Source organism: Urocampus carinirostris, chromosome 10 (genome assembly GCF_059441175.1).
Source record: "Urocampus carinirostris isolate Australia breed hairy pipefish chromosome 10, RoL_Ucar_1.0, whole genome shotgun sequence".
Taxonomy (NCBI): Eukaryota; Metazoa; Chordata; class Actinopteri; order Syngnathiformes; family Syngnathidae; genus Urocampus; species Urocampus carinirostris.
This window is the reverse complement of record NC_142358.1, coordinates 30162556-30189863: the sequence shown is the minus strand read 5'-3', so window position 1 is coordinate 30189863 and position 27308 is coordinate 30162556. Positions and strand designations below refer to the sequence as shown.

Genomic DNA, 27308 nt, shown 5'->3' with positions numbered 1-27308 from the left:
AGAGCCCTATGAAAGGCTTGCAAAAAATGAGTGCTGATTGGTCTCGGTAGTTTGTATTCTTCCTCATAATTTGTAGCTTTTGGTTGCACTACACAAGACAGCAACATCCACTGGTCAAATACCAGCTCAGTAGCCTAGATGGTAGTGTGCCCGCTTTGAGACTGGGAGGTCGCTGGTTCGCGCCTCGGCCGAGACATACCTAATTGGTATAATGGCGGCGCCCTCTGTTGGCTGCGGCTGCATCGACTCGCTAAAACGGGTCAGGTGTATCGACATTTCGTTCTGTGTACATTGTTACAAAGAATGACAATACAAAGGAAATTATTATTATTATTATTATTATTATTACATGTTTCCCTTTAGGGAACAAGGCTCTGTGAGGTTAAATTATCCATCATTGCCGTTTTAAAAAGCATCACAGGCATGACATCAAATGACCACATCCTTGGTTCGATAAACATCAAAAGTGTTTCCTGTCTAATGTTAATGCACAAGGCACTGAGTGAGCTTAATGCAAGAAGCACTTTACATTCCGGAATTACTTTTTTTAGTTTGCTTTTAATAGCAAAAAGAGAAGAAAACTGAAGATCTGAGTCACTCGCTCTTGTGGTGAGTTACTAAGTAACACTAGTTTTGTCAGGACTGTCATTTCTTCAACTTTAAGACACATTGTGTTGGTTTGTTTGTAATTGCAATTTGTAAAACTGAGACAGGAACTTTTGAGGCACACCGCCACAGAGTTACACAAGTTTTAATAGCAAAAATGGTTGAGGCCGGGGGAATTGTTGAGTAGTCTTAAGTAAATAATGGCATGTTTAGAGGGTGGTCAACATCCACGCAGTGGTTAGCTAATACAGTTGCATATCATTGCAGACTACGTCACTCATTTTACCAGCACTGCACTGTAAATGAAATCGTCCCTTCCATTAAAATGATTCATCTGCAAGTAGTTTTCTAAGACCACAGCAAGACGGCTTGTTTTATAAAGTTACATGGAGCCAACGTTAGCACACACACTGTATTATTCATGTGTTTTCCTCATCTGAACCTTCGTTTTTTTATTCCAGTTATCTAGCCATTTTTTAGGTCCCCGGTTTGAGACCGGGTGGAAACATTTGTTGGAGAGGGATGGGTGCCACCAGGCTGTACTTGCCCAAGACACATCAAGTCAAGTCACATTTATTTGTTTAGCCCTTAATCACAAAATGTCTCAAAGGACTGCACAGGATGGCAATGACACCATCCCCTGATCACAAACCAACATGCAGGCAGGGATAAACTCAAAACCACAGCACGAGGAAAATAAGAAACCTTTAGAAGGGGCTTCACAAGTGAAAATCCCCCTACCAGGATGACCAGGGTGCAATAGATTTAGCATTGGGCAATAGTACACAAAACATAGTGAACATCAATAAAAGAAAACAATTGGTTTTATGTTGAAATTTGTTCAGAAAGTGCTTTACTCTATAACTTAAGAGTAATGCTGATCTCATACTAATGTAAAAATGGTCTGTTTAGCCTTTCGAGAATTTAAGTGATTAAGGGCTTCAAACCTGTCAACTTGTAAATTTCACCCGTATTTTATGTTTTTGTGAACATTTCAAAATATGTGTCCCGTATTTTTATATGGGAAAATGTTATTTGTTTCATAGTTTTTTTTTGCTAGACTGCTCTTGTTTGGCCGATTTTGGCTCTAATTCAGATTGTCTTGTTCACTAGTAGCAGACAACAATGTCATTGGACAGTAGATTGCTAATATTGTCTCAGTACACTAGCAATACAATAATAATTATGGATGCTGTTGGTTTTCTGTGCTGCCCCTAAATAAAAAGCCAAAAAACAAACCCAACAAATCTAGTAGGCAGTGATGCCTCTTTGTGAGATAAATATCGATTTGAGCTCAAATTAGAAGTAGACTAAGTGAGAAATACAACAGTTGCTTAAGAGTGTGAGATGGTTTCTAAGAAAGTGAAATTTTGCATTTAAGCCCCAGTGTGTAATAATTGACCACTAGATGGCACTGTTGTCCAATCAAGTCAAGTCACATTTATTTGTATAAAACCCTTAATCACAAGATGCCTCAAAGGACTGCACAGGATTACAATCACACCATCCCCTGATCTGAAACCAACATGTGGGCAAGGAAAAACTCAAAACTCCAGCACGAGGAAAATAAGAAACCTTGAGAAGGGATCTCACAAGCGGTAATCCCCATTCCAGGATGACCAGGGTACAATAAATTAACAGTACACAAAACATGCACACACACAAAGAAACACATACATAGCAATTCACAAAATACATCAATGCGAATGGAAACCTGTGCCACAGAGCACAGCGCAGCAGCAAAACGCCAGACAAACATGGCTGTACTTCTAAGGATGGATTTCACTATGTAAAAGACATACAAATTTCCTGACGTCAATTTTTTTTTTCTACAAATTAACATCTTATGATACTTCATGATATTTTTCCTTAATATTAAAAAAAAATTCTGAATTCAAGTTTTTGTACCACTAGGAGGCACTAAATATTACACACTGTGTCATGATTACTGATGCGGGGCACCTATGGCTGCCTCGTTGGCGCCAACAGCCACGGACCCTGATTGGCTGTTGGACTCTTTTTAAACTCCCGTCTTCCGAAAAGAACCCGTCAGATCGTCTGCGAACCTATGCTCCCAGCTAGGCAAGCTTTTGTACTCTCCGACTATATCCTGCCCTGTTTTCTGTCTGATGCCTGTTGCCGACCTTTTTTCTGGACCCGTTTATGTTTTTGCTCCTCCGCCCCAGCCATCGACCTGTTTTCTCCCTGTCAATGACTGCCTGCGCTCGACACAGAAGTTCCACTTCCGCGTTCCTGCTATCTGCTACCCGTGACAGACAATCATCGGATTGTGGATGCAAGTCCTCTTTTCTCTTCTAAATAAAACTGAGTAAACGGACGCAATCGGGTCCCGTCTCCGTTCCTATAACTAGCAGATCATGCCTCGATAATAATCCACAAACAAATAAATATTTCCCTACATTTTGAATCTCGGGTGGTTAGCGCGTGTGCGGCACAATTCCAAGGTCTTGGGAAGCTCCTGTGTGGGTTCTAATCCAGCTACCGGACTTCCTGTGCGGAGTTTGTATGTTCTCCCCGTGCTTGCGTGGGTTTCCTCCGGGCACTCCGGTTTCCTCCCAAATTCCAAAGACATGCATTTCAGGTGGATTGGCCAAATTGTCCCTAGGTGTGAATGAGCGAGCCAGTTGTCTGTCCCCGTGTGCCCTGCGATTGGCTGGCAACCAGTTCAGGGTGTCCCCTGCCCACTGCCTGATGATTGCTGGGATGGGCTCCAACACGCTCCAGCACCCCCGCAAGGTAACCACCTAATCGGGCATGTTTAAGGACTGTACTTCCCAAATCCATTCAACACGTGGACTGAGCAATTAGGGAAAAAACACTGGACCGTGTGTACAGTAAGATCAAACATCTAGTTGGATCCGCCCATCTCTGTCTGTCCCTCACCCCCTCAGACCCCCCCCCCCCCCCTCCGGAGGAAAACAAAGCCTATACAACAAAGACAGTTGAAACATCTTCTTTGTTCCTTCATCTCTTTGTTTTCCTTATCCTCACTGTAAAATGTGGACCTGGAGTGCCACGTCCAATTTCTTTGTCACAGAATATCCCATGTTGTAACAATGACAATAAAGGTATATTCTATTCTTCTTCTAATGAGATGAGATGAGATGAGATTTTGAATCTCAAAAGGCTTATTTCTTTCCACATCTGACCTTGGAGGTTTCACGATAGTCTATCGGGGTCAACCGTAACGTCCACAAACACATCACGATGTCTGTCTTGCATTGAAGAAAGTCAGACGGTGCCCGGTGCAAGAGAGCGGGAGGGAGAAGCACAAGTAAAAGACGCATGAAAGTGAGACACAACGAAAAAGATGCCGCAAAAGAAGACATAGAACCGCCGTGCCGTGGCGTGACAGAAGCCATGCACTCTTCTTGTCTGCAACGCTCGTAAAGTAAGGCTGACTCAGCCAAATCTTCTTGAATGGCCACGTGTCGGTACGCGGCATTGGTAATCACCTTCACCCCTTCAACACGAACCCCAACGCGCACCCGCCGCCCCCTTCCCTCGCTTTCTCTCGTCCCCTCTCTCCCTCTGCAGTACCTCCTGCACTCATTTCTCCCTTGGCCGGCCGGGGACCAGAGACGTTTGCTTTTCTGCTCTTCTCAGCTCCTCTGCACCAGCATCCTATTTTCTGCCTCTTCCCCCTATGCTCCATCCAGGCTGTGTTCCCTCCCTCCCAGATATCCTGACGGATTCCGTTGCTGCCAGAGTGCCAAGGCTCTCTGACACCACAGCACGTCGCCAAAAAGCTTGGACGCTTTCCCTTTTTGTATTAGGGTGCTGGACCTGAGACTGGTGAGAGGGGAAGATTAGGGACACAGACAAGGGGGGTAGGGGGCTCGTACTCTTCAGCCTGGACAGAACTCCGTACGTTTCCTTCCTGGGACATGAGTGAGGGGAAAGTGAGGAACTGAGAAGCAGAGCCAAATTTGCCCCAAAGGTACATTTCATAGTGGCAGGACAAGACTCAGAAATTGGAAAACTCCTGAGGAATCAAACAAGATAGGCAGTGTCATGGCGTCATTAGACCACAGCCACTGGAGTGTTCCAGTTCTGCTACTTACACTTCTGCTGGGTGAGTTAGACTTTGCTTTGTCTTCCAAGGATGGGTGAATCGAAGCACATATCGATTTTAAGTAAATGCTTTGATCTGATTGATTGATTTTTTCGGTTTATCTTCCTTAACTTTTGTTCTCAAACAATTGTAATAAAATATTTATATGTATTTTCTGTGCTGGTTGACTTTGCATGGTAGTTATTTATTATTAAATATACCAGTTTAGTGCCCAAAATTATTGTGCTGTGTTAATCATAATTATTACCTAATTTAAAGATGGCTGGTTGTGTCAATCATTCCCCAATCATGTCTTTTTTGAGTTAAAAGTATCAGTATCAGATCAGTATTGCCAGATACTACTTGAATTGGATCAGTACCAAAAATCCAAGTATCTCCCACCCTTAATGTCTACCTCAAACGTCTACTAACTTATTATTATTATTTTGTGCCAGACAAACTGTATGCAAGGTAGATTACTCATTGCCCACAGCAGTAAAGCAATACCTTCAAATGCAAACATCAATATCACTATTGTTGGAATTCACCTCTCACACCTTCATTTACATGAGATCACTTATCTGTATTAGGACTAGTTGGCAGTATAGTATTTACCCTTACTGTAACTGGCTGGCAACCAGTTTGTCACGGTCGCCATGACGACCAGTATGCCACGCCCCTGAACTCAAGCTGAAGCAGATCAGCTGATTGCTGTTCTGCAATTTAAGGCTGGATTTTGGGTTTGGCGGGTGCGGGTTCATTAATACTCATTCTTCACAATCCCGGTCTGTTATGCCTTGTCCTGTTTAGTCTGTTATGCCTTGTCCTGTTTTAGTCTGTTATGCCATGTCCCGTTGAGTTCGTGCCGGAGGAACTCTGTATTGTTCTGTTTTGCCCCGGAGTATTGGGCGACTTTTATTTTATTAAATAAAACTTATGGATCGTCAACGCATTTGAGTTCTCCCTTCATGCCTCCTGCCTCTGTTCTGGTCCGGTCCCCTTCCACGCCACCACGGCTCGTGACAGAATGAACCCGCCAACAAATAGAACTCAGCGAACGATCCCAGCGCGACTTGGGAGAGCTGGAGAGCGCAGTTCGGCAGGCGCCTACTGAGTTGGCCTTCCCTGCCCGTTCGAACCACGGCCCCGCCCGTCGTGGCCCTTGCTGTGCCTCGAATGGGGTCCCACGAAGAATTGACGCCTGCCTGCCCGACTCCCGTGCCGATTGCCTGCTATTCCCTCTCCCCTGCGTGCATGTCCGAATCCGACTCCGCTGCCCGTCGGGCCGACTCCGACTCCCAAGCCTGCCTGTTCGACTCCCAAGCCTGCCTGTTCGACTCCCAAGCCTGCCTGTTCGACTCCCAAGCCTGCCTGTTCGACTCCCAAGCCTGCCTGTTCGACTCCCAAGCCTGCCTGTTCGACTCCCAAGCCTGCCTGTTCGACTCCCAAGCCTGCCTGTTCGACTCCCAAGCCTGCCTGTTCGACTCCCAAGCCTGCCTGTTCGACTCCCAAGCCTGCCTGTTCGACTCCCAAGCCTGCCTGTTCGACTCCCATGCCTGCCTGTTCGACTCTCATGCCTGCCTGCCCGACTCTCATGCCTGCCTGCCCGACTCTCATGCCTGCCTGCCCGACTCCCGTGCCGATTGCCTGCTATTCCGTCTCCCCTGCGTGCCAGCCCGACTCCGACTCCCAAGCCTGCCTGTTCGACTCCCATGCCTGCCTTGACTCTCCCTGTACTGATTTTGTTCAGTCTTTCCTGTCCTGTCTTGTCTGTTCTGAATCTGTTCCCCCCTGAGTCTGACTCTTCTGAATCTGTTCCCCCCTGAGTCTGACTCTTCTGAATCTGTTCCCCCCTGAGTCTGACTCTTCTGAATCTGATCCCCCCTGAGTCTGACCCTTCTGAATCTGATCCCCCCTGAGTCTGACTCTTCTGAATCTGATCCCCCCCTGAGTCTGACTCTTCTGAATCTGACCCCCCTGAGTGCGACTCTTCTGCATCGGCCTGACCTGAGTGCGACTCTTCTGCATCGGCCTGACCTGAGTGCGACTCTTCTGCATCGGCCTGACCTGAGTGCGACTCTTCTGCATCGGCCTGACCTGAGTGCGACTCTTCTGCATCGGCCTGTCCTGAGTGCGACTCTTCTGCATCGGCCTGTCCTGAGTGCGACTCTTCTGCATCGGCCTGTCCTGAGTGCGACTCTTCTGCATCGGCCTGTCCTGTTTACCTGTCCTGTTTTTGCCTGTCCTGTTTATCTGTCCTGTTTTTGCCTGTCCTGTTTATCTGTCCTGTTCTCGTCGGTTCTGCCTGTCTGTCATCCCCTGTCCAGTTGGCCACCAGACCCCCCCTGCCGAGCGCCGATTCCGATCCGCCCGACGCAGATGGCGCCTGCCTCTCCCCGTTCCTGCGTGTTCGGAGGGGGGAGCAGGGTTGCCCCAATCGCGATCGTCAACATTCCGGGGCGCGAGGTAGTAATTTTTTCTTTTTTGGGACCTCGGGAGCTGTCCCTTAAGAGGGGGGGCTCTGTCACGGTCGCCATGACGACCAGTATGCCACGCCCCTGAACTCAAGCTGAAGCAGATCAGCTGATTGCTGTTCTGCAATTTAAGGCTGGATTTTGGGTTTGGCGGGTGCGGGTTCATTAATACTCATTCTTCACAATCCCGGTCTGTTATGCCTTGTCCTGTTTAGTCTGTTATGCCTTGTCCTGTTTTAGTCTGTTATGCCATGTCCCGTTGAGTTCGTGCCGGAGGAACTCTGTATTGTTCTGTTTTGCCCCGGAGTATTGGGCGACTTTTATTTTATTAAATAAAACTTATGGATCGTCAACGCATTTGAGTTCTCCCTTCATGCCTCCTGCCTCTGTTCTGGTCCGGTCCCCTTCCACGCCACCACGTCTCGTGACACAGTTCCGGGTTAAATAAAAGGGAAGCCAATCTGTCAACGAGCTGCAGCTGGCGCCACAAGGGCGGGCCAATTGTGCGCCATGGCAACCGTGACAATCATTGCTATCGTGTATTTTTGCTTAGTATTCAAATCAATGTTTTTTTGACTGAATGAAAGTTTTTTTGTCCCACTAGGAGGCCCCAAATATTTCATACACTACATTTAAAAAGAAAATGTGATTTATTTAGTGCCTCCTAGTGGTAAAATAAAACAATATAACAAATGTATCTTTAAACAGTGAGCAAAAAATACATTGACTATCATACAAACATGAATTTTTCAAAACATATGAATATATACAGAAAGAAATTTGCATTCATTTTGCGTAACATAAGCCTCGCCTAAACGGAGCTAAAATCGTTGTCCAGCATCTTGCTGCTACCCAAAAGACTAAAGGCTGTGCAAAAATAAGAAGAAAAATGTATGGGATTTGGTCACAAGGACACAGAAAATCCAAATATCAGATGTTTGAACATTGTAAGCATACCGGAATTATTCACAAACATTTTATTTAAGTCTTTTGTACTTGCAAAATGTAAATGTACTTCATTTATACAACCCTTTACAACAGTCCTTTCGGGGTACCAAAGTGCTTTACAGTAGATAATACAAGTGAAGCAATTAGCAAAAACCAATCAAATATATTAAAATAATAATGGACAAATAGGACAATAAATACAACAGGATTTTATTATTTTATTATTTTATTGCAGCATGGTCATCCTGAAAGGGAGATTACCTCATGTGCGGTCCCTTCTTCAAGGCTTTTCCATTTTCCTCATAGTGAGGTTTTGAGTTTTTCCTTTCCCTCATGTAGGTTTTAGATCAAACTTCTTGTCTTGACTTGATATACCAGAAGTGTCATCACACTACTAGGTCTAAAAGCCTGAAGAAGTGGGTTTTTAGCCTAAATTTAAAGAGGCCCAGGTCAAAAATCTGATTCTAGAGCCTGGGGACTGCAACAGAAAAGGCTCAGTCACCCCGGCTTTTATATTTTTGACCAGGCCACTTCCAGCAGAAGTTGATCCTTGGACTTTAGAGCTTTACCAGGATTGCGAACAGTTAAAAGCTCTTCTAAATATAATGGTGCATGGCCATTAAGAGATTTTAAAACAGACATTAAAAGTTTAAAATGAATTTCAAAAAGGATGATCATCTCATAAGGGAATCAAGAACAGGAAAGATACGTTCACGTCTCTTGGTGTTTGTTTAAAATGATAAGGTCAAAAATCAATCGTTTGTTGTAAAAACAAAACAAAAACTGAATTCGTAAAATAAAACAGACGAACTTTACGCAACCTAATATTATTTTGGACTGGCAGCTTAAACCAAAACAACTAACAATTAATCAGAAGCCAATTGAGATAATTATAAATCATAAGATTAGCCTAGTCCCATTTACTGTATGGGTCATAAAACATTAATAGATGTAAACACGTTTTAATTGGATAGACTACACACCAATATCTACTCTTTACAGTCTAATAAAAAATATAAGTTATTACTATTATCTGAGTTTATAGTGTGTCTGCTATTGGCTGCTATGTATGCAGTATCACTTATTTAAAATACAGTGACAATAGAAAACCTTTAAATTGTTTTTTAGTTGTATTCATTTTTGTATTTTTTTTAAAATAAATTGTTGAATTGAACAAACAAGCATAAATATTGTTAATACCCTTTCTATTCTCCCTCAAATTCATTCAATGAATTCATCAGTTTTGATCATTTCCTAAATCATGAAATTGAGCGTTGAGTTCTCTAATTATAACAGCTTTAATGATTATGATTTTATAATTTTACTTCAGACATGCCTTGAAATAATTCCTGGCCTAAATATAACACACAGTTGCAGATCATTAATCTTTTGATTATAAATGAGCAGTCAGCCGTTTCCCAATTTTTATTACACTGCTGTAGAGTCCAGTCACTTCCCGTAGGGGCAGTTGGTTGAGGGCATCATCACTATTTTGAGGCATAAACTATGATTGTGTTTATTATTTGAACACTGGATGGCGCTTGTGTTGCCCAACCAAAAACGAGTGCTATAAGCACAAGGAAGAATATGAACTACGGAGACCAAAAGTACCAAATAATTGATCAAATCCAGGAATATAATCGAACAAAAGCTTTAAAGGGCCAGTCTATATTACTTGACCACTAGATTTTGAGGTAAAACAAGTGTGAGAAATCGCAGGGAAAAATACAAACTACAGAGATTAAAAGTGATAAAATCCTTCATCAAAACCAGGAAAAGCATTTAGGAAAAAACTTTAAAGGAACTGTGTGACGACTAGTTGGCGATGTAAAACAAGTGCAAAAAAGCCCAAAAAAAGAATACAAACTAATAAGGTATCAAAGTGACCATCCACATTCGTTTTCTTCTCATTTTTTCGCAGAGCCTTTCATAAATTTTGGGATCTTTGAGTACCCGTAGCAGCAAGATGTCGGACATTTATTTCAGCTTCCTCTAAGTGAGGCTAATGTTGTAGGAAATAAATGCAAATTTCTTACCCAACAGCTATCTCTTTTAAGTGAACGTTTGTACAAGTATTTTTGCTTATTATCTAAATTAATTAGTTAATTAGTTTATTATGTTATTAATATTGGAATACTGGAAAAATGCAAAGGAGATTTCATAGGATGCCAGTTAATTGTTTTGTCTATTCCATCATTGTGGTTATTGACCAATTATGTTGCTGTTCTTTGATAGAATCACGCTGATCTGATCTGTTTTTGTAAACTTTTTTAATAAAAAGGGGTCTCGGAGGAGGGCTATAGGATGGAATGGAATTCTCTTATCTGAAGGCTTCTCTCCTGGTCCTCCTTGCATGTTTCAAATCCATTCATGTATTTCCCCATTATTTTGATTGGCTACTAAAGTTTTCAACTTTTAAACCTTTTCTGTTGTGAGCCAGTAGCTTCCAACGATCATAAGATGCTAGAGTTCAGCTAGCTTGCGAGATGTAAAATAATATGATGCAGCTTCTTCTTGCACCAGTGCAGCAGATGCAAATAAAAATACGAAGCTCAGGTCTTAGTCAACTGAATATTTTTAACTTATAAATAGATGAGTCCCAAACATACGCCAAGGAATCCTTACTGTTTTGGGGACGCAAAATGTTGTTTTAGCCCTCATCTGTCAAAAGGGGGCCCGCGGGCCAGATCGGGCCCGCTAAGGGATTGAATCCGGCCCGCGAGACAATACTCAGAGAAGCGCAAGAGAAAAACAAGCTGCAGGTTGAAATATGTCAACTGGATGTTGCCAAAGCCAGGTGCCTCTCACAAAGACACTGTACTTGTATTTATTTCACTCGCTCTCTCTCTCTCTCTCTCTCTCTCTCTCTCTCTCTCTCTCTCTCTCTCTCTCTCTCTCTCTCGAACTCTCACTCTTTCTTTTCCGCCCCTTTTCTCCCACTCTGTCCCTCTCTCTTTCACTCTCTGTGTCTCTCTTCCTTTGTTGCTCTTTGTCTCTTTCTCTCTCTATGTCTTTTAACCTCTTTTGCTCTAACTTCCTTTTTTTCCTGTTCTCTCTTTTCTCTTTCTCTTTTCGTACCATCTGTGCTTTCTTTTCTCTTTTCTCTACTTCTGTCTTCCTATTTCTCTTTGGATTTCTTTCTTCCTCTCCCTTTCTTTTCCCCCTTTCTCACGACTTTTTATCTTTTGTTTCTCATGTTCTCTCCCTCTCTCTCTTTTTCTTTTTTGTCCCGCCCTCTCTCCTTTTCACTGCCTCTTTCTCTTATTTCTTTATCTCTTTTTCTTTCTCTTTAATCTACTAGTCTGGCCCCCGACAGAATGTTTGTTCTATTGTGTGGCCCCCGAGTTAAAATGAGTTTGACACCCCTGTTTTAGCCGGTCAATGTGCTCTGTGTTATAGCTCAAGGACTGTTCGGAACAACTGCCTTTAGGGATAACTCTCGTTTTTCGTGCACAAGTGAACGCAACACTTTATTTATTTTCCTATTTTTTTGTGGACCCAATTTTTTGTATCCTCCGTGCAACTTGCCTGCTGCAGCACATCTCTTTCTCTCTTCTCTATCCTTGGTCTCACATGAAAGATTTATCTTGTTTTACGATAGCAGCTAGCGCTTGTCTATTTTGGCCACTCTATCAGGCAGGTGTGTAGATTATGGTTACATACAAAGCAAGGAAAACATAACCTGTGTCTCCAAAAGCACTGCAGTATTCTTGCTTTAAACATTCCTACAACAGAAATGTTCTGAAAACATGTGATGCATTGTCATGCTCAAGCCCTGCGACACCACTGGGGATTGGCATTTTGCTCATGGCGTCAGGTGTGCAGGGGGCACTTTTTGGAAAACAGTTTTGCGGGTGGACCCAAGTGACAGGAAGCAGGGATTTTCAAAATAAGGATGGCACATAATCACAGACAGCGTTGGGTAGGGTTACTTTAACTGGTTTACTTTCAATTCCTTTTGGATTACTCCAATACCAAATATGCTAATAAAAGACAAAATAAACTAAATATGAATAAAATTATGACTCACAACACGTGGTAAGCTTTCTCTCCTGGCTTTGATCTCCGGCAAAACTAACATAAAATGCGACAGAATCAAAATGAAAATAAATCCAACAGCTTGCCAACATCATTTTTGCCGTTCCATGTATTCCGTTACTCCCCAAGCCTGCACAAAATGTAGTAATTTTATTCATATTTAGTTTCTTTTGTCTTTTATTTGCATATTTGGTTTTGGAGTAATCCAAAAGTAATTGAAAGTAATCAAGTTAAAGTAACCCTACCCAACCCTGATCACAGATCCAGGAGCTAAGTTACAAGGTTTTACAAAACAGTTAACACATCCAAGCAAACTTAAACCTAACATTATCCAAACTAGAAGCAAAAACCAGACTGGAAATGGAAAACAATAAACAAAGTAACAATCATACAAAGAAGCACAAAACAAGTAACATGTCCAAACAAAATCAGAACTCACAATAGCCAAACCAGAAACAAAGACCAACCCTGAAATGGGAATGCAAAGAAACAACTTAACAAACAAAGGCTAACAAATCAACGAAATTGTCACGGTTGCCATGGCGCCCGATTGGCCCCGCTCTTGTGGCGCCAGCCGCGGCTCGTTAAAGGATTGGCTTTCCGTCTATTTAAGCTCAGTGCTCTCACTCTTCCTTAGTCAGCCCGTCAACGAACCTCTTCCCCACAAGACGTGGGTTTTGACTCGGTCCGGTTTCCTGTTGGTATGCCCTGTCTGGTATTGTTCCCGTTATTGTCCTGTTTAATATCAGTTTCTAGTTTTGTTCCAGTCTATTTTTGTTCTGTTTATTATTCTCTCCGTTTTTTTTTCCCGTCTAGTTTGTCCTGTTTATTTTCGATATTCTGTTTCATTATCAACCCTGTCTGTCAGTCCTGTCCGGTATCGACCCTATCTGTCCGAAATCCACTCTGGCAATTGGTATCGATCTCGTTGGCCTCTGGCTTCCTATCATTTCAGGCCAGACTGCTGCCTAACGTGCATGACTCCATATTTCCCGTATAATACAAGGCTTGTGTGAGAACGTCACACGTTTGGGTCCTGATCCTGTTCCGGTTTATGACAGAAATGTCCAAAGAAAACCAAACTTGACATGATCCAGACCAAAAACAAAGACAGAAATAGAAAAACAAGAAACAAGGTAAAAAGAAAACAAGTGGGCACGAAACTACTGTAACCATTTCCAAACAAGAAACCAGAAACAAAAAACAAACCTGAAATGGAATTGACCTGACCCTGTGTGCTGTCCAAACAGTCATTATAAAGGGTCAGGATTGGACACAACTGTTGTCATGGTTACCGTGGCGCCCACTTGGCCGCGCCCATGTGTGTCATGGTTGCCATGTTGCCTGATTGGCCCCGCCCATGTGGTGCCAGCTGCGGCTCGTTGAGAGATTGACTTTCTGTTTATATAAAGCTCAGCGCTCTCTTGCTTCAGTGTCAGCCCGCCAAACAAACTTCTGCCCAACAAGACTTGGGTTCTGACTCGGTACTGTTTTCCTGTGATATCTCCTGTCCGGTATTGTTCCCGTTTATTGTTGTCCTGTTTAATTCCGGGTTCCAGTTTAGTTTCTGTCTGTTTTTGTCCTGTTTATCATTTTCTCCAGTTTTCGTTCCCGTCTAGTTACTCCTGTTAGTTTTCGATGTCCTGACCTGTTATCTATTCTGTCTGTCACTTCCTGTCCGGTATCCACCCCATCTGTCCAATATCAACTCCGGAAATTGGAGTCGGTCTCTGGCTTCCGGTCTTTCCACGCCAGACCGGCTACCTAACGTGCATGACTCCCCATTTCCCGTAAAATAAAGGCTTGTGTAAGAACGTCACGCGATTGGGTCCTGTATCTGTTCTGGTTCTGACACCTGTTCCCAGTTCTAAACCCTGTTAACTCTCCTGAAGTTTCTGCAGTAGCCTTTTAACTAATATTTCTTTAGTTAAATCGTCATATGTATGAGTATCAAACCAGCATTATTTTCACCACTTCTGTCAATAAGTCGGATTGGAAAAAACATTTGAATTTTTGGTAGTCCCTCTTCTTCCTGGAAATGCTCAGCATCTCCCTTCTCGTCCATGTCCCGATTTAATTGTCTTCCTCTGTAACCATTTCCTCACTCTTTTTTTCTCCATTCTTCCCAGCATCGCTACCTCACCCTGCTCTCGCATAGTGGTAATTGTGTCCCGGTCGGTTCTCTGTGGGTTTGCTCGGAAATACATTAACCCCTCAACATCTGGCCTACTTAAATAAGACACTTCACCTTGACTGTCTGCCAAGGACATGGTTGCACATCCTTCCATTAGCTGAAGTGATCCGGATGTTGATGTTTTATCTTTGACATGGAGCTACTACTTTAAGAACGCCGTATTTTCTGCACAATTATAACGCCAAAATAATAGTATTTTATCATATATTTTTTCATACGTAATACACACTGAACCATAAGGAACTGTCAGGACCAGAACGGAGACAGGACCCACTTGCGTTGCGTTTCTCACAAGTTTTATTGGAAGAAAGAGAAAGGGTTGCGCCCATGATCCCGTGATAGCTGGACGCAAGAAGCAGGTGGCTCTGAACGCGGAGGAGGATCTTCCTTGGCGAGCGATGGTGGTGTCGGGAACGGGAAAAACGGGTCAGTGGCCGGGGAAGGAGAGTAGACATGGTCGGGGTCGGCAGCGAGTCTTAAGCCAGGAAAGGAGAGTAGACGTGGTCGGGGTCGGAAGCAAGTCGTAAGCCGGGAAAGGAGAGTAGACGTGGTCGGAAGCAAGTCGTAGGCCAGAATGGGAGAGTAGACGTATTCGGGAACAAAAAGGGGTCGTAAGCCGGAACGGGAGAGCAGACGTGGTCAGGATCAAAACGGGTCATAGCCGCAGACAGACGGGAGCAAAAACAGGACAGGTGGGAGTCAGGGTCGAAAAGGGCTTGCCTCGTATACAGTGAGGTTCGCAGATGGACCGACAACAGGGGGTATACAGAACTGGGTTTAACTAGGGACAGGGAGCCAATCAGAACCCACGGCAGTTGGCGCCAAATGAGCGAGCACTGGTGCATCACATCAGTAATCATGACAGGCAATTACTTACTTTTGTGAGTGATAATGTGAATTCCAATGTAAACCTATACAGTATTTTTTTCTTTATTTATTTGTAAGGAATATCGATAAACTCCAACATCATACATTTTACGATATATGAATGTAATTGTAAGTATTCAATTTCATTTGGACTCCTTTTCAATAGAAACCGTATCATTAACAAACAATAAAAAAAAAATGATAGTATTTAAAATAGTTGTACTAAATTACACCTTTCATCAAAAAGTTTGGAGTTCTCCTAAGCAACATTGGTGTCATGATTACCGATGTGATCACCTGTGCCCGCTCCTTTGGCGCCAACTGCCCCGGACTCTGATTGTCTTCCTGTCCCTATTTAAACCCACTCCTGTCTGTCCCCTTTTGTCAGTCCGTCTACGAACCTCAGTTAACACTAGGCAAGCCTTTTTCAGCCCTGACTCCCACCTGTTTTTGCTCCCTGCTGTCCCCCGGCTTCGACCCGTTTTTGATCCTGACCACATCTACTGCAATCAAAAACGAGTGTTAAAAATCACAAGGAAGAATACAAACTTACAAACTAAGGACTCTGAGTGACAGAAAAAACACCATTTATTCTATTTTTTTCATCCCGGCGATTCTCGAAGTTTTGCGTTCTTGTGGGTACTTTAAGCAGCAAGATGGTGGAAAAGCTTGCCAAATCCCTCTAGGTGAGCCTCATATTATGTAAAATCAATTTTAAAAAATCGACTATTAAAAAAAAAAGCATCTTTGTATAATAGATGATGTATGTTTGCTTATTGTCCAAATTAGAATGCTCTAAATAATTGACAATATCCCATTCTACAAGGATTGATATGCTGACCCAAACATTTCAAACCTCTGTCCTGCCATGGGCATATTCTGAATCTTTGTGTGGTCATCGATAACACAACATCGTTCTAAGAATACGCAAGCAGACCACTTTGCAATTTTCTTATCCTATCTCGCTCTAACATCACCGATGCATTCTCCAAACAATAAGACTCCCGAGCTAAAAGTGACCGAGGCAGAAAGATAAGTGAAAGTGCATTAACAGTGACAAGATCCTAAAACAGGAAAAAAAAAATAAGGTGCATTCGACAAGCTCAAATTGCTTCTGAAGACGAGTGAACTCGAATGCGGGCAGGAGATAAAAATATCCGAGAGTCGGAGTCAAGATAAAAGCGAGAGATCAGGAGGCGGAATTAGTTACAAACAAAACCCAGGATGACATGAGCTGACACATGGTGTCATTCTGTAATAGTAACAGTTTTGCTTTCGCACCCAGTGAAGACTTAACAGATGTGAACACAACAAAGGATTTTAGAGGTGACAAATATCTCGATCCTAATAATAAAAAGTCCAGTTATGCCGTCTTATTTTTGTAGTTTGAACTAGAATATAAACTGGGATGAATCATTATCTCTTAAGCCCCAATTTAGAGGTGTAAAGTCAAGTGCATGTGTTGATCCCAGTTAGTGCAAAGTGCAATGTGATCTCGTGGTGGTCAGTGTCGCGAGTACAGCGTTTATAAATAGGCCTCATGTGTTGCCAGACGCCACACTAATAATGTTAAGATTAAAGTGTCTGTCATTGAACAAAAACACCTTTACGGTATCAAGTATCGTATTTTCAAGACTATAAGACACCTAAATACCTTCATTTTTTTTCAAAAGCTGATCATGCGCCTTATAATCCAGTGCGCCTTATATGTGGATCAATATTGAGTCACAAGGTCTTGCAACTAAGGCAAGCAGACGCCAACTAGATTTTCCCCTGTAGGTGAAGTAGTCCGCGGTGTATATACCGTAAATTCCGGACTATAAGCCGCTACTTTTTTCCCAAACGTTCAACCCTGCGGCTTATTCAGTGATGCGGTCAATTGATGTCATTTTTCTAACAGCCGCCAGCGGCGCTCGAGTTCAAGGCACATGACGCAGCTTACAAGCGTAATCGAGCAGTCCGATAAAGAAGGAAACAGAGCTACTGCATGCAAACTTTACCTTGCTAGTGTGTTTTTGAATAAGGGAGCAAGGGACGTAGTCTGTAAGACAAAATCTCTTTCCCATCTAAAGGAGGACAACTTTGATGAGGTCAGTTATAGGGGGGAAGACGAGAACGATTTGAAGTGACTCCTACATGTATGTTTTTTTTTTTAACAGACCCGTTAACTGTATTGCGAGCCTGTTGTTAGTAGCGTTTTGCTACACTTCACAGGCACGGTTTGGGATGAAAGTTATGATATTATTATTAAAGCTTTGAAAACTCTCGGTGTACCGTCTTTCTTTGTAAATATGTGTAACCATGTATAATATGTATTTGCAACTGTATATTTTTGTAATGTATTTATTTGTATTTATTTTGGACACTTATTCTGATAAGTGTACAGGTTTCCTGTTGGTATGCCCAGTCCGGTATTGTTCCCGTTCATTATTGTCCTGTTTAATATCTGTTTCCAGTTTTGTTATTATTAGCATTATTGCGTGTTTTGGAGTATGTAAATATTTTTTACTAGTCTGTATTTGTAAACTGGAATTATGGGGCTAAACAGACAGCTAGCAACAAGCAACATCCATTGATGCAGAAGCTTCAAGGCGGACTTTTTCTTTTGTCAGCATTATTGCGTGTTTTGGAGTATGTAAATATTTGACACGGTTAGATTTACTACACTCCAGATGTAAGAGGACCGTGGTTGCGTATTTTTATTGAACGTGATGGCTGCAAGACGACTTTGGTGAGCTACCCTGGCTTTATATTTTCCCAGTATCTTGTTTCAGACTCATCTTGATGTTTCTGTGATTAGTGTCTTGATTACTGATTCGGGGCACGTGCGACTGCCCAATTGGCGCCAACAGCCTTGAGCGCTGATTGGTTCAAGGACTCTTTTTAAACTCCCGGGTTCCAAGAGGAAGCTGTCAGACTGTTTGCGAACCTATGCTCCCAGCTAGGCAAGCTCCGTACCTTCCGACATTTTCCTGCCTGATACCTGTTGCCGACCTGTTTCTGGACCCGTTTCTGCCCTGCTCTTCCGTCCCGACCATCGACCTGTTTCGCCCTGTTTCCTGCCTGATACCTGTTGCCAACCTCTTTTCTGGACTCGTTACCGCCTTTGCTCTCCCGTCCCGGCTATCGACCAGTATTCCTCCTGCGTACGACTATCCTCGCTCGACACGGAAGTGCCACTTCGGCGTTCCTGCAATCTGCTACCCGGGTCCGTCGATCGTCGGATCGTGGAAGCAAGCTCTGCTCTCTCTTAATCAATAAAACTGGGTCCTGTCTCCGTTTCTGGCTTGTGACAATTAGACTATTTTTAAATTCAAATCAATTCAAAGTGTTTCTTGTCTTATGCACAGTAAATAACCACGTTTCCCTGCACAATGAAATTCTTACTTTGCTGTCCACACAGTTGCCAGCGAAAAAGAAAATAGAACCTAAGAAATGGTTGGCGTTTCTTAAATCCCAAGAGTTTAACCTTCCTAATGATATGTGGAATGATTTGAGTGATTGGTGACATTGTACAGACACCGTATTTGGTTCTTTGCGAGCCGTCGAAATGTTAAGGGGTTAATAAGTTTGACTGAATTGTCTGACTGATTTGTTGACGTTCCCACTGCAACACCTTATAGTCTGGTGCGCCTTATGTATGGACAATATAGGGCAAAAAAGTATTTTTGGGGGTTGCGCCTTATAACCCGGTGTGCCTTATAGTCGAGAAAATACGGTACTTTGGAAATGTATTTTAATGTAATGGAAGAAACATGCAGTTTTTCCCGAGCAACGTGGTGTTGTTGTTTTTTTAACCTACTACACTTTTTTCGCAACATTTACAAGAAATATTTGACTTTTCTGCACTCCCCTCTCACTGAACACTCCACACTGTATGTTTCCTGCATTCTTCAGCAGTCTTTGACTCAGATGTGCTGCACGTTGATGGATTGGAAGTATCAACAGGAAAAGTGTCATCAATTGACGCTATGAATGGCTCCACGGTGCTTATCCCATGCACTTTCTCCTCCTGCATTGGCATCTACAGGCTCTACTTCAGCTGGCATTATAACAACAACGGCACAATGGACAAGGTACTAACCTCACAAGCCTCGCAAGGAAACAGTAAAACTTTTTTTTTGTCGGCTCTTTGATGCATAACCGTGGCTTATATTGTTTGGGGTGTGTTTATAGTTGTGCGACGGTGTGGTTCCGAGCGAAGGGGTGGAACCCAGAGTGAAAGTGGACCACCCTCGAGTCGAGTTTGTAGGTTCCTCCAAGAATCACAACATCTCCATCCTGCTGTGGAATATCACATTTGAAGATGATGGGGAATACACCTGTTTTGCAAGAAATCCGAAAGAGAAGGATCGCAACCACAGCGCTATCTTCACTCTCAGAGTGGTGGATCAAAGTAAGCATAATATTGATATTTATCATCCTGATTATGTTTCCCCATTAAACAACTCTCACTGAATGTGTCTTTGTCCACGCCTACAGTGAGGGAGGTTGACAATACGTTAACTGTCATCATTGTCTCTGCGCTGGGCGGAGTCATTGGCTTAGTTATCATTGTTATGGTGATAAAAGCCTTGGTGGTCCAATTCCTGATGAAGGATGATGAGAAAAAGTAAGTTGTCCCCTGGTGGGAAATGACGCTCAACGCAGCATGCTAGTGAAATGGTTCCAAACTTATTGTAGATTCATAAATAGGGATTACTCAATCAAATTCACACTATCATTCCCGGTTTAGCGCAGGAAAAATATCTGTTTCAGGATCGAATAGGGTCAGAGGAGCAAATTTTTATCAACGGTGGTCCCTTGTTTACTTGTTGTGGAGTCACTTAGTTTGTAATTCTAAAAGTTCAGCGAAGCACATGATCTCACTATTAATCAAAACAAAGGCAAATATATAAAAGCACTTTCACTGAATTCAAAAAAAGAATGGCAGGTATAAATAAAAATGGAAACAGTCATGCGAAACACATCATTAGCCTTTTTAGCATGCTAGCGCAAAATATTACCAGCACAGGCCTTCCACATGAATAATAAACACTAAAAGTGGACGTGATAGGTGCTAAAACTCATACTTTGGCACCCCATGCATCAAGAGACATTCTTGAATCAAGGCATACATTTTTTTCAACGGACGCTAACTAATTTGAGGGAAAAAACTCATGCTAGCTGTTCTCCCTTACAGAATAGGAAATTTTAAACACAGACAACGAACTTGATTAAAGAATAAACCTAATATAGTTACTAAAGGAGCAGGACGGAATTTGGAACTTTTGTACTCCTTTCCGCCATCTCCTGGCTTAAAGTCATGATTGTAGCCTGAATCAGCTCATTAATGATGCGCGTGCAAGTACGTCCATTTCTTAGATGTGTTCAAATAAACTCTTATTTTTTAATCTTAATTGGAGTTGAGAGGGGTGTTTGGACTCTACTAAGACCTGGGCCTTTCCTTATTTTCATCGTGTTTATGTGACACTGACAAATACAAAGCATTCGAAGATGAGCAAGACGTCTTCAGCAGTCCCTCCAGCCCCCGTTCTTTGAAATTATTGTGTTCCGCCCCAAACAGCCCTGATAAAAGTCAGATAAAAGCAGGTATGCGCAGTGGAAAAGAAAGCATAAGGGCTCTTCGAACTCATTTGGGCATTGTTTACACATATTTAACTTTCAAATTTTTAAAGACGCCTCAAACGAAGCACTCCACCATTAAACGAAAAAGTGAGACAGATCTATAATTTTATGTTTAAGATAATGCAAAAAAATCATCATTTATGCAGATTTAAACAGAAGTTTGTAGCTTTATTTTGCTCAGTTTTAATATTTAAACTAGGTCGAATTTTTTTCAAAATGTTTGAGTGTAGGTGGAGCTGATGTGTCTACTTCATTGACATGCAGTCGCGAGTGGCAGGGGAGGTTGTGCCTCTCCTTTCATTATGGATATGTTAAAATCAAAATATATGAAATGGTTGTATTCATTTGGTTTTAAAGTTCCTCCTCTCCCATTAAATTTCATAATCTTCGGATTTTCTTTTTCAAAATCGATAATCTTTCACATTATATATATGTTTCGGTTTTGGTAGAGTTTGACTCCCATATTTCAAGCCGCGCGAAAGCTTGCATTTATTCTCAGTGTTGAGAAAGTTCACTACATCTAGCGACCAACATTATACACTGCATTTGAATATGTGATTCCTGTCTAAACTAATCAAAATACTCTTACATGCACTTGGTTTATTCTATCCTCCAATCAGAATCCATGAAACGGAATATGAAGGCCGCTCACGCATTAGTCTGTGGAATTCTTTACATGCCGATCTAAGGGTGCTTCTACCTTTTCCGTTGAGCTTGCTTTTCTTTAATAAATAAGTTTATTTGTAGCTAAAAAGTTTCTGACATCGTTTTGAACCTGACAAGAACAACAAGCTAGCCCATGAACTCGAACAAAGGAGACATTGCATATTGTGACTGGTGTTTGGCACCCTTTTAAGGGGGACATGCTTTTGATGTGAGGCCAGGGGTGCTCCTCCTCTTCTGTGTTTTCATAGTTGGTATTGCTAAGCGACATGTTCCATCTGTTTAATCCGTAAACAACTTTTTTTCCCCGCTGAAGTTGAATATCGTCACGTGACGAGGCTGTTACGTTTGATTGGTTAAACATGGTAGAGCCTGCCGGAGGTCTGCATCAAAATAAAGACAGGCGTACTCAAGTGGAGGGGATTTATTTAGTAACGAAGTAACGACTTCAATGTCACTTAATGTAGCAGAGTAAAAGTACTCTGTTCCGACACAATTTTTGTATCAGTATATCATATGAGCACGTAGTATCGAGCTATCCTTACTTGTAAACGCCTTACTAGCGTTTGCAGAAAATCTTTGGAAGGGCAAGAGAAGTGGCAATAAAACGGGCGAATTTTTATTTGGCTAATTATTTCAATTTCATTTAGTGCTCTAAATACAAATATTGGAATGGTTTGATTTGATTGACTATACATTAATAAATATGCCACTGCTTAAAAAAATGTTAGTTTTAGAATTGAAAAATCATCTAAATATACATGCTTAATGATTATTGTCAATTACTGTTAAATGCTTAGATTTAAACCGTGTGCAATGAAGTTTTTTTTTTTAAATTTAGAAATAGCAATAGTTTTTATTCAATTGCGAATACTTGATCCACTAACCTTTTTCTTGTTTCAATGGCCTTGCAGTAAAGAGTGCCTGGTTAACGCTTCAGGGAACGACAACACTGAAAATGGACACACAGGAGCCAAAGCCGACAACAAAGGAACACCAAAGGCATGAGCGAAAACGCAGCGTACGTCTGTATGTTTGTAAATATGTCGCAACTCATGTACATGATCAATGAATGGACTGTTTTATCTTGTTGCTAAATAGAGCGCTTGCAAATGCACACTTACATTAACGCTTGAAATTCAAAAAATCGGGGAAAAGCTTATCTCCAAGGATACCTATTTATTGCAGCACTCATGGTTTATATCAGTGTTTTTCAACCAGAGGGCCGAGGCACACAAGTGGACCGTGGGACCTTGTGTAATGCACCGCAGGAAATTTGCTAAGTTTTATTTTTCCAGAGAGTATGCCATTTTTCTCTTTTAACTTTCTTATATTAATCACCTGAGTAACTGTAACATTTATCCATATCAGTAGTTAGTAGCAGATTACTGTTTTTTTTTTCTTTCTAATACTATCTACTGATCAGTTGCTACAGGAAAATATAACAAAATATTTATTAATTTTGATGAAACTGTTTATCTTTGCACTCCAAAAATAAAGATAAAAATAAAGATACTTTTGCTAATTTTAAATAATTTGTAATACAGTGATCCCTCGCTATAACGTGATTTACTCTTTCAGTTTTGCTGACTCACAGATTCGCATAATGCATTGGGTGTCAAGACCAGAACAGAGACAGGACCCACTTGCGATGCGTTTCTTACAAGTTTTATTGGAAGAAAGAGAAAGGGTTGCACACACGATCCGGTGATTGCTGGACGCGGGAAGCAGGTCGCTCGGATACTCGTATTGTGCTCCAAATGCGGAAGTGGCGAGCGATGGTGTTGTTGGGGACAGAAAAACGGGTCAGTAGCCGGGACAGGAGGGCAAAAACGTGGTCGGGGTTGGAAGTCGTAAGCCAGAAAAGGAGAGAAGACGTGGTCAGGATCAAACACAGGTTGAAGCCAGGGGACAGACGGGAGCAGATAACGGGACAGGTGAGAGTCAGGGTCGAAAAGGCTTGACTAGTGTTAACTGAGGTTCGCAGACGGACTGACAAAAGGGGACTGACAGGACTGGATATAAATACTGATCGTGACGGACAACAACGTTGGCTTGATTATTGTATATTCGGTTTGAATGCCAGTAGGTACGGTAGGGAGAATATCTACATGGGGAGAAATTCAGCGTCTTCGTACTCGTGACTGAGACAGACAGACCGTTACTGTTTTTAGTTGGATTTTTTTAGGTAAAAGAGATACTCTTCAGAGACTACCTTCCCTAAATCGGGGGATGTATGTGACAAAATAAGTAAGGGGTACTCAACGATCAGAGATCACATTAACGAATGTTTTTAAAATAACAGTGTAGTGGAGTAATGTAGTAACGCCAGAGTCACAAATATGAATAACGGTTACTGTGGTCGTTGAGAATAGAAATTGAATTCCAGAACGTCCTTTGTAATGCGTTAATTCCAACACTGGTCATAAAGAAATAAATGTTTACAGTTTAAAGTATTTTTTTTTGTCAAATGAATGCTTGGGCTCCTCTAATGGTTCTTTGATTTCAGTGTATTGTAGAGTATTTAATTGTATAATAATTGTAATTTAAAAAAAAAAAAAAAAAAAAAACTTCACGGAATTTGCCTATCACAGGTTCATTTTGTAACCTAACCCTCGTGATAAACGAGGCATCACTGTATTACTGAAAACTGAAAACGTAATCCCCTTGTAAAACATTTTTGGTTTCACTGGCAAATTATTTGTAATCTTTTAAAGTATTTCTCTTTCTACAACAAAGAAAAAAATGGTTTAAAATGTAGTTAAATTCCGAATTACAGCAAATCTATATTTTTTTATTTACTAAATGTTATCCTGTCAATTTAGGCAAATCGATAATTTAATCTTGAAAAAAAAACATGAAACTGGTGCATGGAATTCACTATAAAATATATTTAACGGATGGGGTTTCAATAAAAACAAAAGTGTGATTTGGCTCAAAAAAGGTTGAAAAGCATTGGTTTATATCATCAGAACTCAGTCACTCTTTATGTACTGAGCTTGTTCAATGTACTCCACTGCATATTTTTTTCTCTTAGGCAGTTTCAAAGTGCGCCGATTTTATATTTATTTGGAGTGGCTGCAAACAAATGATACTCCTCATCGCAGTTCTCCCCGTTTTGTATTGTTTTGCTTTAGATTAGGAAAAGCCTAGGTGCCTGTTTTGCTTCTCCTTCTGTTGATGGGAGAATTTCTGTAAAAAAGATATATTTTGCGGGGGTAGTGAACTATCTCAACCTCATCCGAGACAATCTCAAGACTACCCAATGCCGTGAAGAGAATGAAACGGATCATGTTGCTTCTGACTTGTCAATAGGATATGTCCCTTTTTAAAATTGTATTCCTTTTAGAGCATGCATTCATTTTAGACGATTTATATGTTGTCAATATCACAGGAGGAATACTTTTGTAAATTCATATGGTTGAAAATTTTGGAAGAACCAAATGAATAGATGAATAAATAAATAAAGTTTATTCATATATATATATATATATATATATATATATATATATATATATATATATATATATATATATATATATGCACACTTAAAGGGACAGTGTGTATTGTTTGACCTTTGATAAATAGATGTAGCTGTTTAGTGTAGTACAACCCAAAACGAGTGCTAAAAAGCAAAAGGAAGAGTAAAGATACGGATACTCAAAGTGACCAAAATGCACCATTTTACTTCTCAATTTTTGCCCAGCCTTTTTTAGTTTTTTTTTTTGTACCAGTAGCAGGTAATGTTACATGAAATAAATAATATCCATAATTTCTCAACCTATTTTTAAAATGCATGTTTTCATACTGTATATTTTTGCCAATTATTTGAATCGATTTTGGTTTTTTAACCACTAGGAGGTGGTAAATAATACACTGTCCCTTTAAGATGGCTCCCTCATTTGAGCCACATTCATCCACAAGTTTCAATGCTGACACTGACTGCAAATTAACATAGAGAGCAAATCGTTATATTTAAATTCTAAAAAATGCACGATTCATGGTGTTTTTATTTCCATTCCATATTCATTTTTGGAATATTTTATTTTTTAATCTCGTTTTTTTTCTCTTTTTTGAATTGATTTCATTTGTGTTCATCTATGTGTATTGTTGTTTAAATTTGCATTGATATATGTTTTAATTTAATTAGAATTATATTTTTACAGCCTTATTTTATATATTACTTAAGTCACTCAATTATGTATTCATTTATTCATTCATTTATTTGATTTGATTTTCCGGTCCTCCATAAAAAATCTCCAGATACATTCGATGAAACATTGGCCTGTATCTGTCATTATGGAATTAGAATATAACCATACATTGCAAAACTTCTCGCATTTTGTCATCAATATAAACAATTGCAATTAACATACCAACCAAAACCAAACTCCATTTTTGTTTGTTTTATTCTAACACTGATTGGTGATGTTTAATAGTTTTGTGATGTGGCAGGTCTTAAACTGGCATCACAATTACTAATTCAGGACCCTTTCATAAAGGGACAGTGTGTATTATTCAGCGCCTCCTCGTGGGAAAAAACTTGATTGATAAAAACTAAGTAAAAATACATGAAGTATTTGACAGTCAATGTATTTTTTCTTACAGTTAGTTTCAAGTTTGGTAAACACTCAAAATAAGGAGAGAAGACAGCAATGAGTTTTGAACTTGCGAAGACAGGAAGAGACACCTTCAGATAAGAAAATCCAACCTGTTCTAAAGGCCCTCCCTCAAGCCCTTTCTTTTTAGTATATCTCCTATGTTACAGAAGCAGATTTGCCCTGCCCTAAACTATGTGGAAATCAAAGAACAGCTTTGAACGCATTTTTGTTTTGTTGATATTCATTACTGAGAAGATTTATTTGCAACTTTGGGGTTTCCTCGAAGTAGACAAAATTTGTACAGACTTACGGAGGCAAATTTACCCACACTGCATTGATCGAAACAGCAGAACTCTTTCCCCTAGTGGACAAACCGTGTATTGCATCTTATTAAAATTATGAATTCCATGTCGTCCACTTTTAAATTACCCTGCAGGCCCGATCGAACCTCCTAGGGGCCGGTGTATGTTTGACACCCCTGGTCTAGGGAATAATACTGCTAAATGATTTACATTTTAGAATATAACTTATTCGTATTTCCCAAAAAATGCAAAAGGAATGATTTAGTGCCATCTGGCTGCAAGCTGCTTCTCCCTGTGCCCTTGCACAGGTTTACGAGAGCTATTTGAGAAGTTGGCATACACAACCAACCTTACACCCTTGCACATACCTGAGATAAATGGGACAGCTGAATGATTCACATACAACGACACAACATCGCCCCTTCACAACACAGCACTTTACCACTGTTTGAAGTGGCTGCACAAATCAAATCAACTCTTATTTTCTCATACAAAAATTGCAAACAATTCCCAACAATCACAACTCTTTTTTTGTCCCTTTTCATTTAGAAGTTTCAGCGGTGGACCTTGATTCCGAACTTTTGATTTTTCATCAGCCTAGATTTGGTGTGAAACCATGAGAAAACACATCCTGTGATGTTTCACATCGACCACACTTATTTAAAAGGTACCCCAAAGCCATTTTGGCACAGTAATCTAATAGTGAAAGAACCGACTCAGGACTTCTGGAGCGAATATGGGTGGTAAATAAATCATTCTCTCGCCTTTTTGGAGCACCACATATGTTTTTAGGTCATTACGTCAGGAAAACAGACGAAAAACCTCGTTGAATTATTCTGAAGGATGACTACACAGAATTAAGGGGAATTCTTTTTATCGTTTTTGATAGTTCAATATACGTTAATCAAGACA

General features: G+C 41.0%; 1 protein-coding gene across 5 annotated transcripts; it reads left to right on the top strand.

Annotated features, from left to right (window-relative positions):
• The first annotated feature begins 4192 nt into the window (after window positions 1–4192).
• LOC148358650 (sodium channel regulatory subunit beta-4-like) lies at window positions 4193–27308 on the top strand. 5 transcript variants are annotated; one of them, XM_088345327.1, is made up of 6 exons: window positions 4193–4702; window positions 19100–19278; window positions 19379–19598; window positions 19685–19814; window positions 22408–22514; window positions 26102–27308. In XM_088345327.1, the coding sequence occupies exons 1-5, from the start codon at window positions 4642–4644 to the stop codon at window positions 22499–22501; spliced, it is 684 nt and encodes a 227-aa protein (XP_088201453.1). In that variant the 5' UTR covers window positions 4193–4641; the 3' UTR covers window positions 22502–22514; window positions 26102–27308. The 5 variants fall into 5 exon arrangements, with proteins under 5 accessions (XP_088201453.1, XP_088201454.1, XP_088201452.1 ...); XM_088345328.1 differs by having other exon boundaries at window positions 22408–22522; window positions 26946–27308; XM_088345326.1 differs by having other exon boundaries at window positions 22408–22522.

What these genes read in the sequence shown, in the direction of transcription:
- LOC148358650 (XM_088345327.1), top strand. Translation starts at nt 4,642, where the DNA reads ATGGCGTCATTAGACCACAGCCACTGGAGTGTTCCAGTTCTGCTACTT. An exon ending in GCTACTTACACTTCTGCTGG is followed by an intron (nt 4,703 to 19,099) that starts GTGAGTTAGACT and finishes TGCATTCTTCAG; the next exon opens with CAGTCTTTGACTCAGATGTG. An exon ending in ACAACGGCACAATGGACAAG is followed by an intron (nt 19,279 to 19,378) that starts GTACTAACCTCA and finishes GTGTGTTTATAG; the next exon opens with TTGTGCGACGGTGTGGTTCC.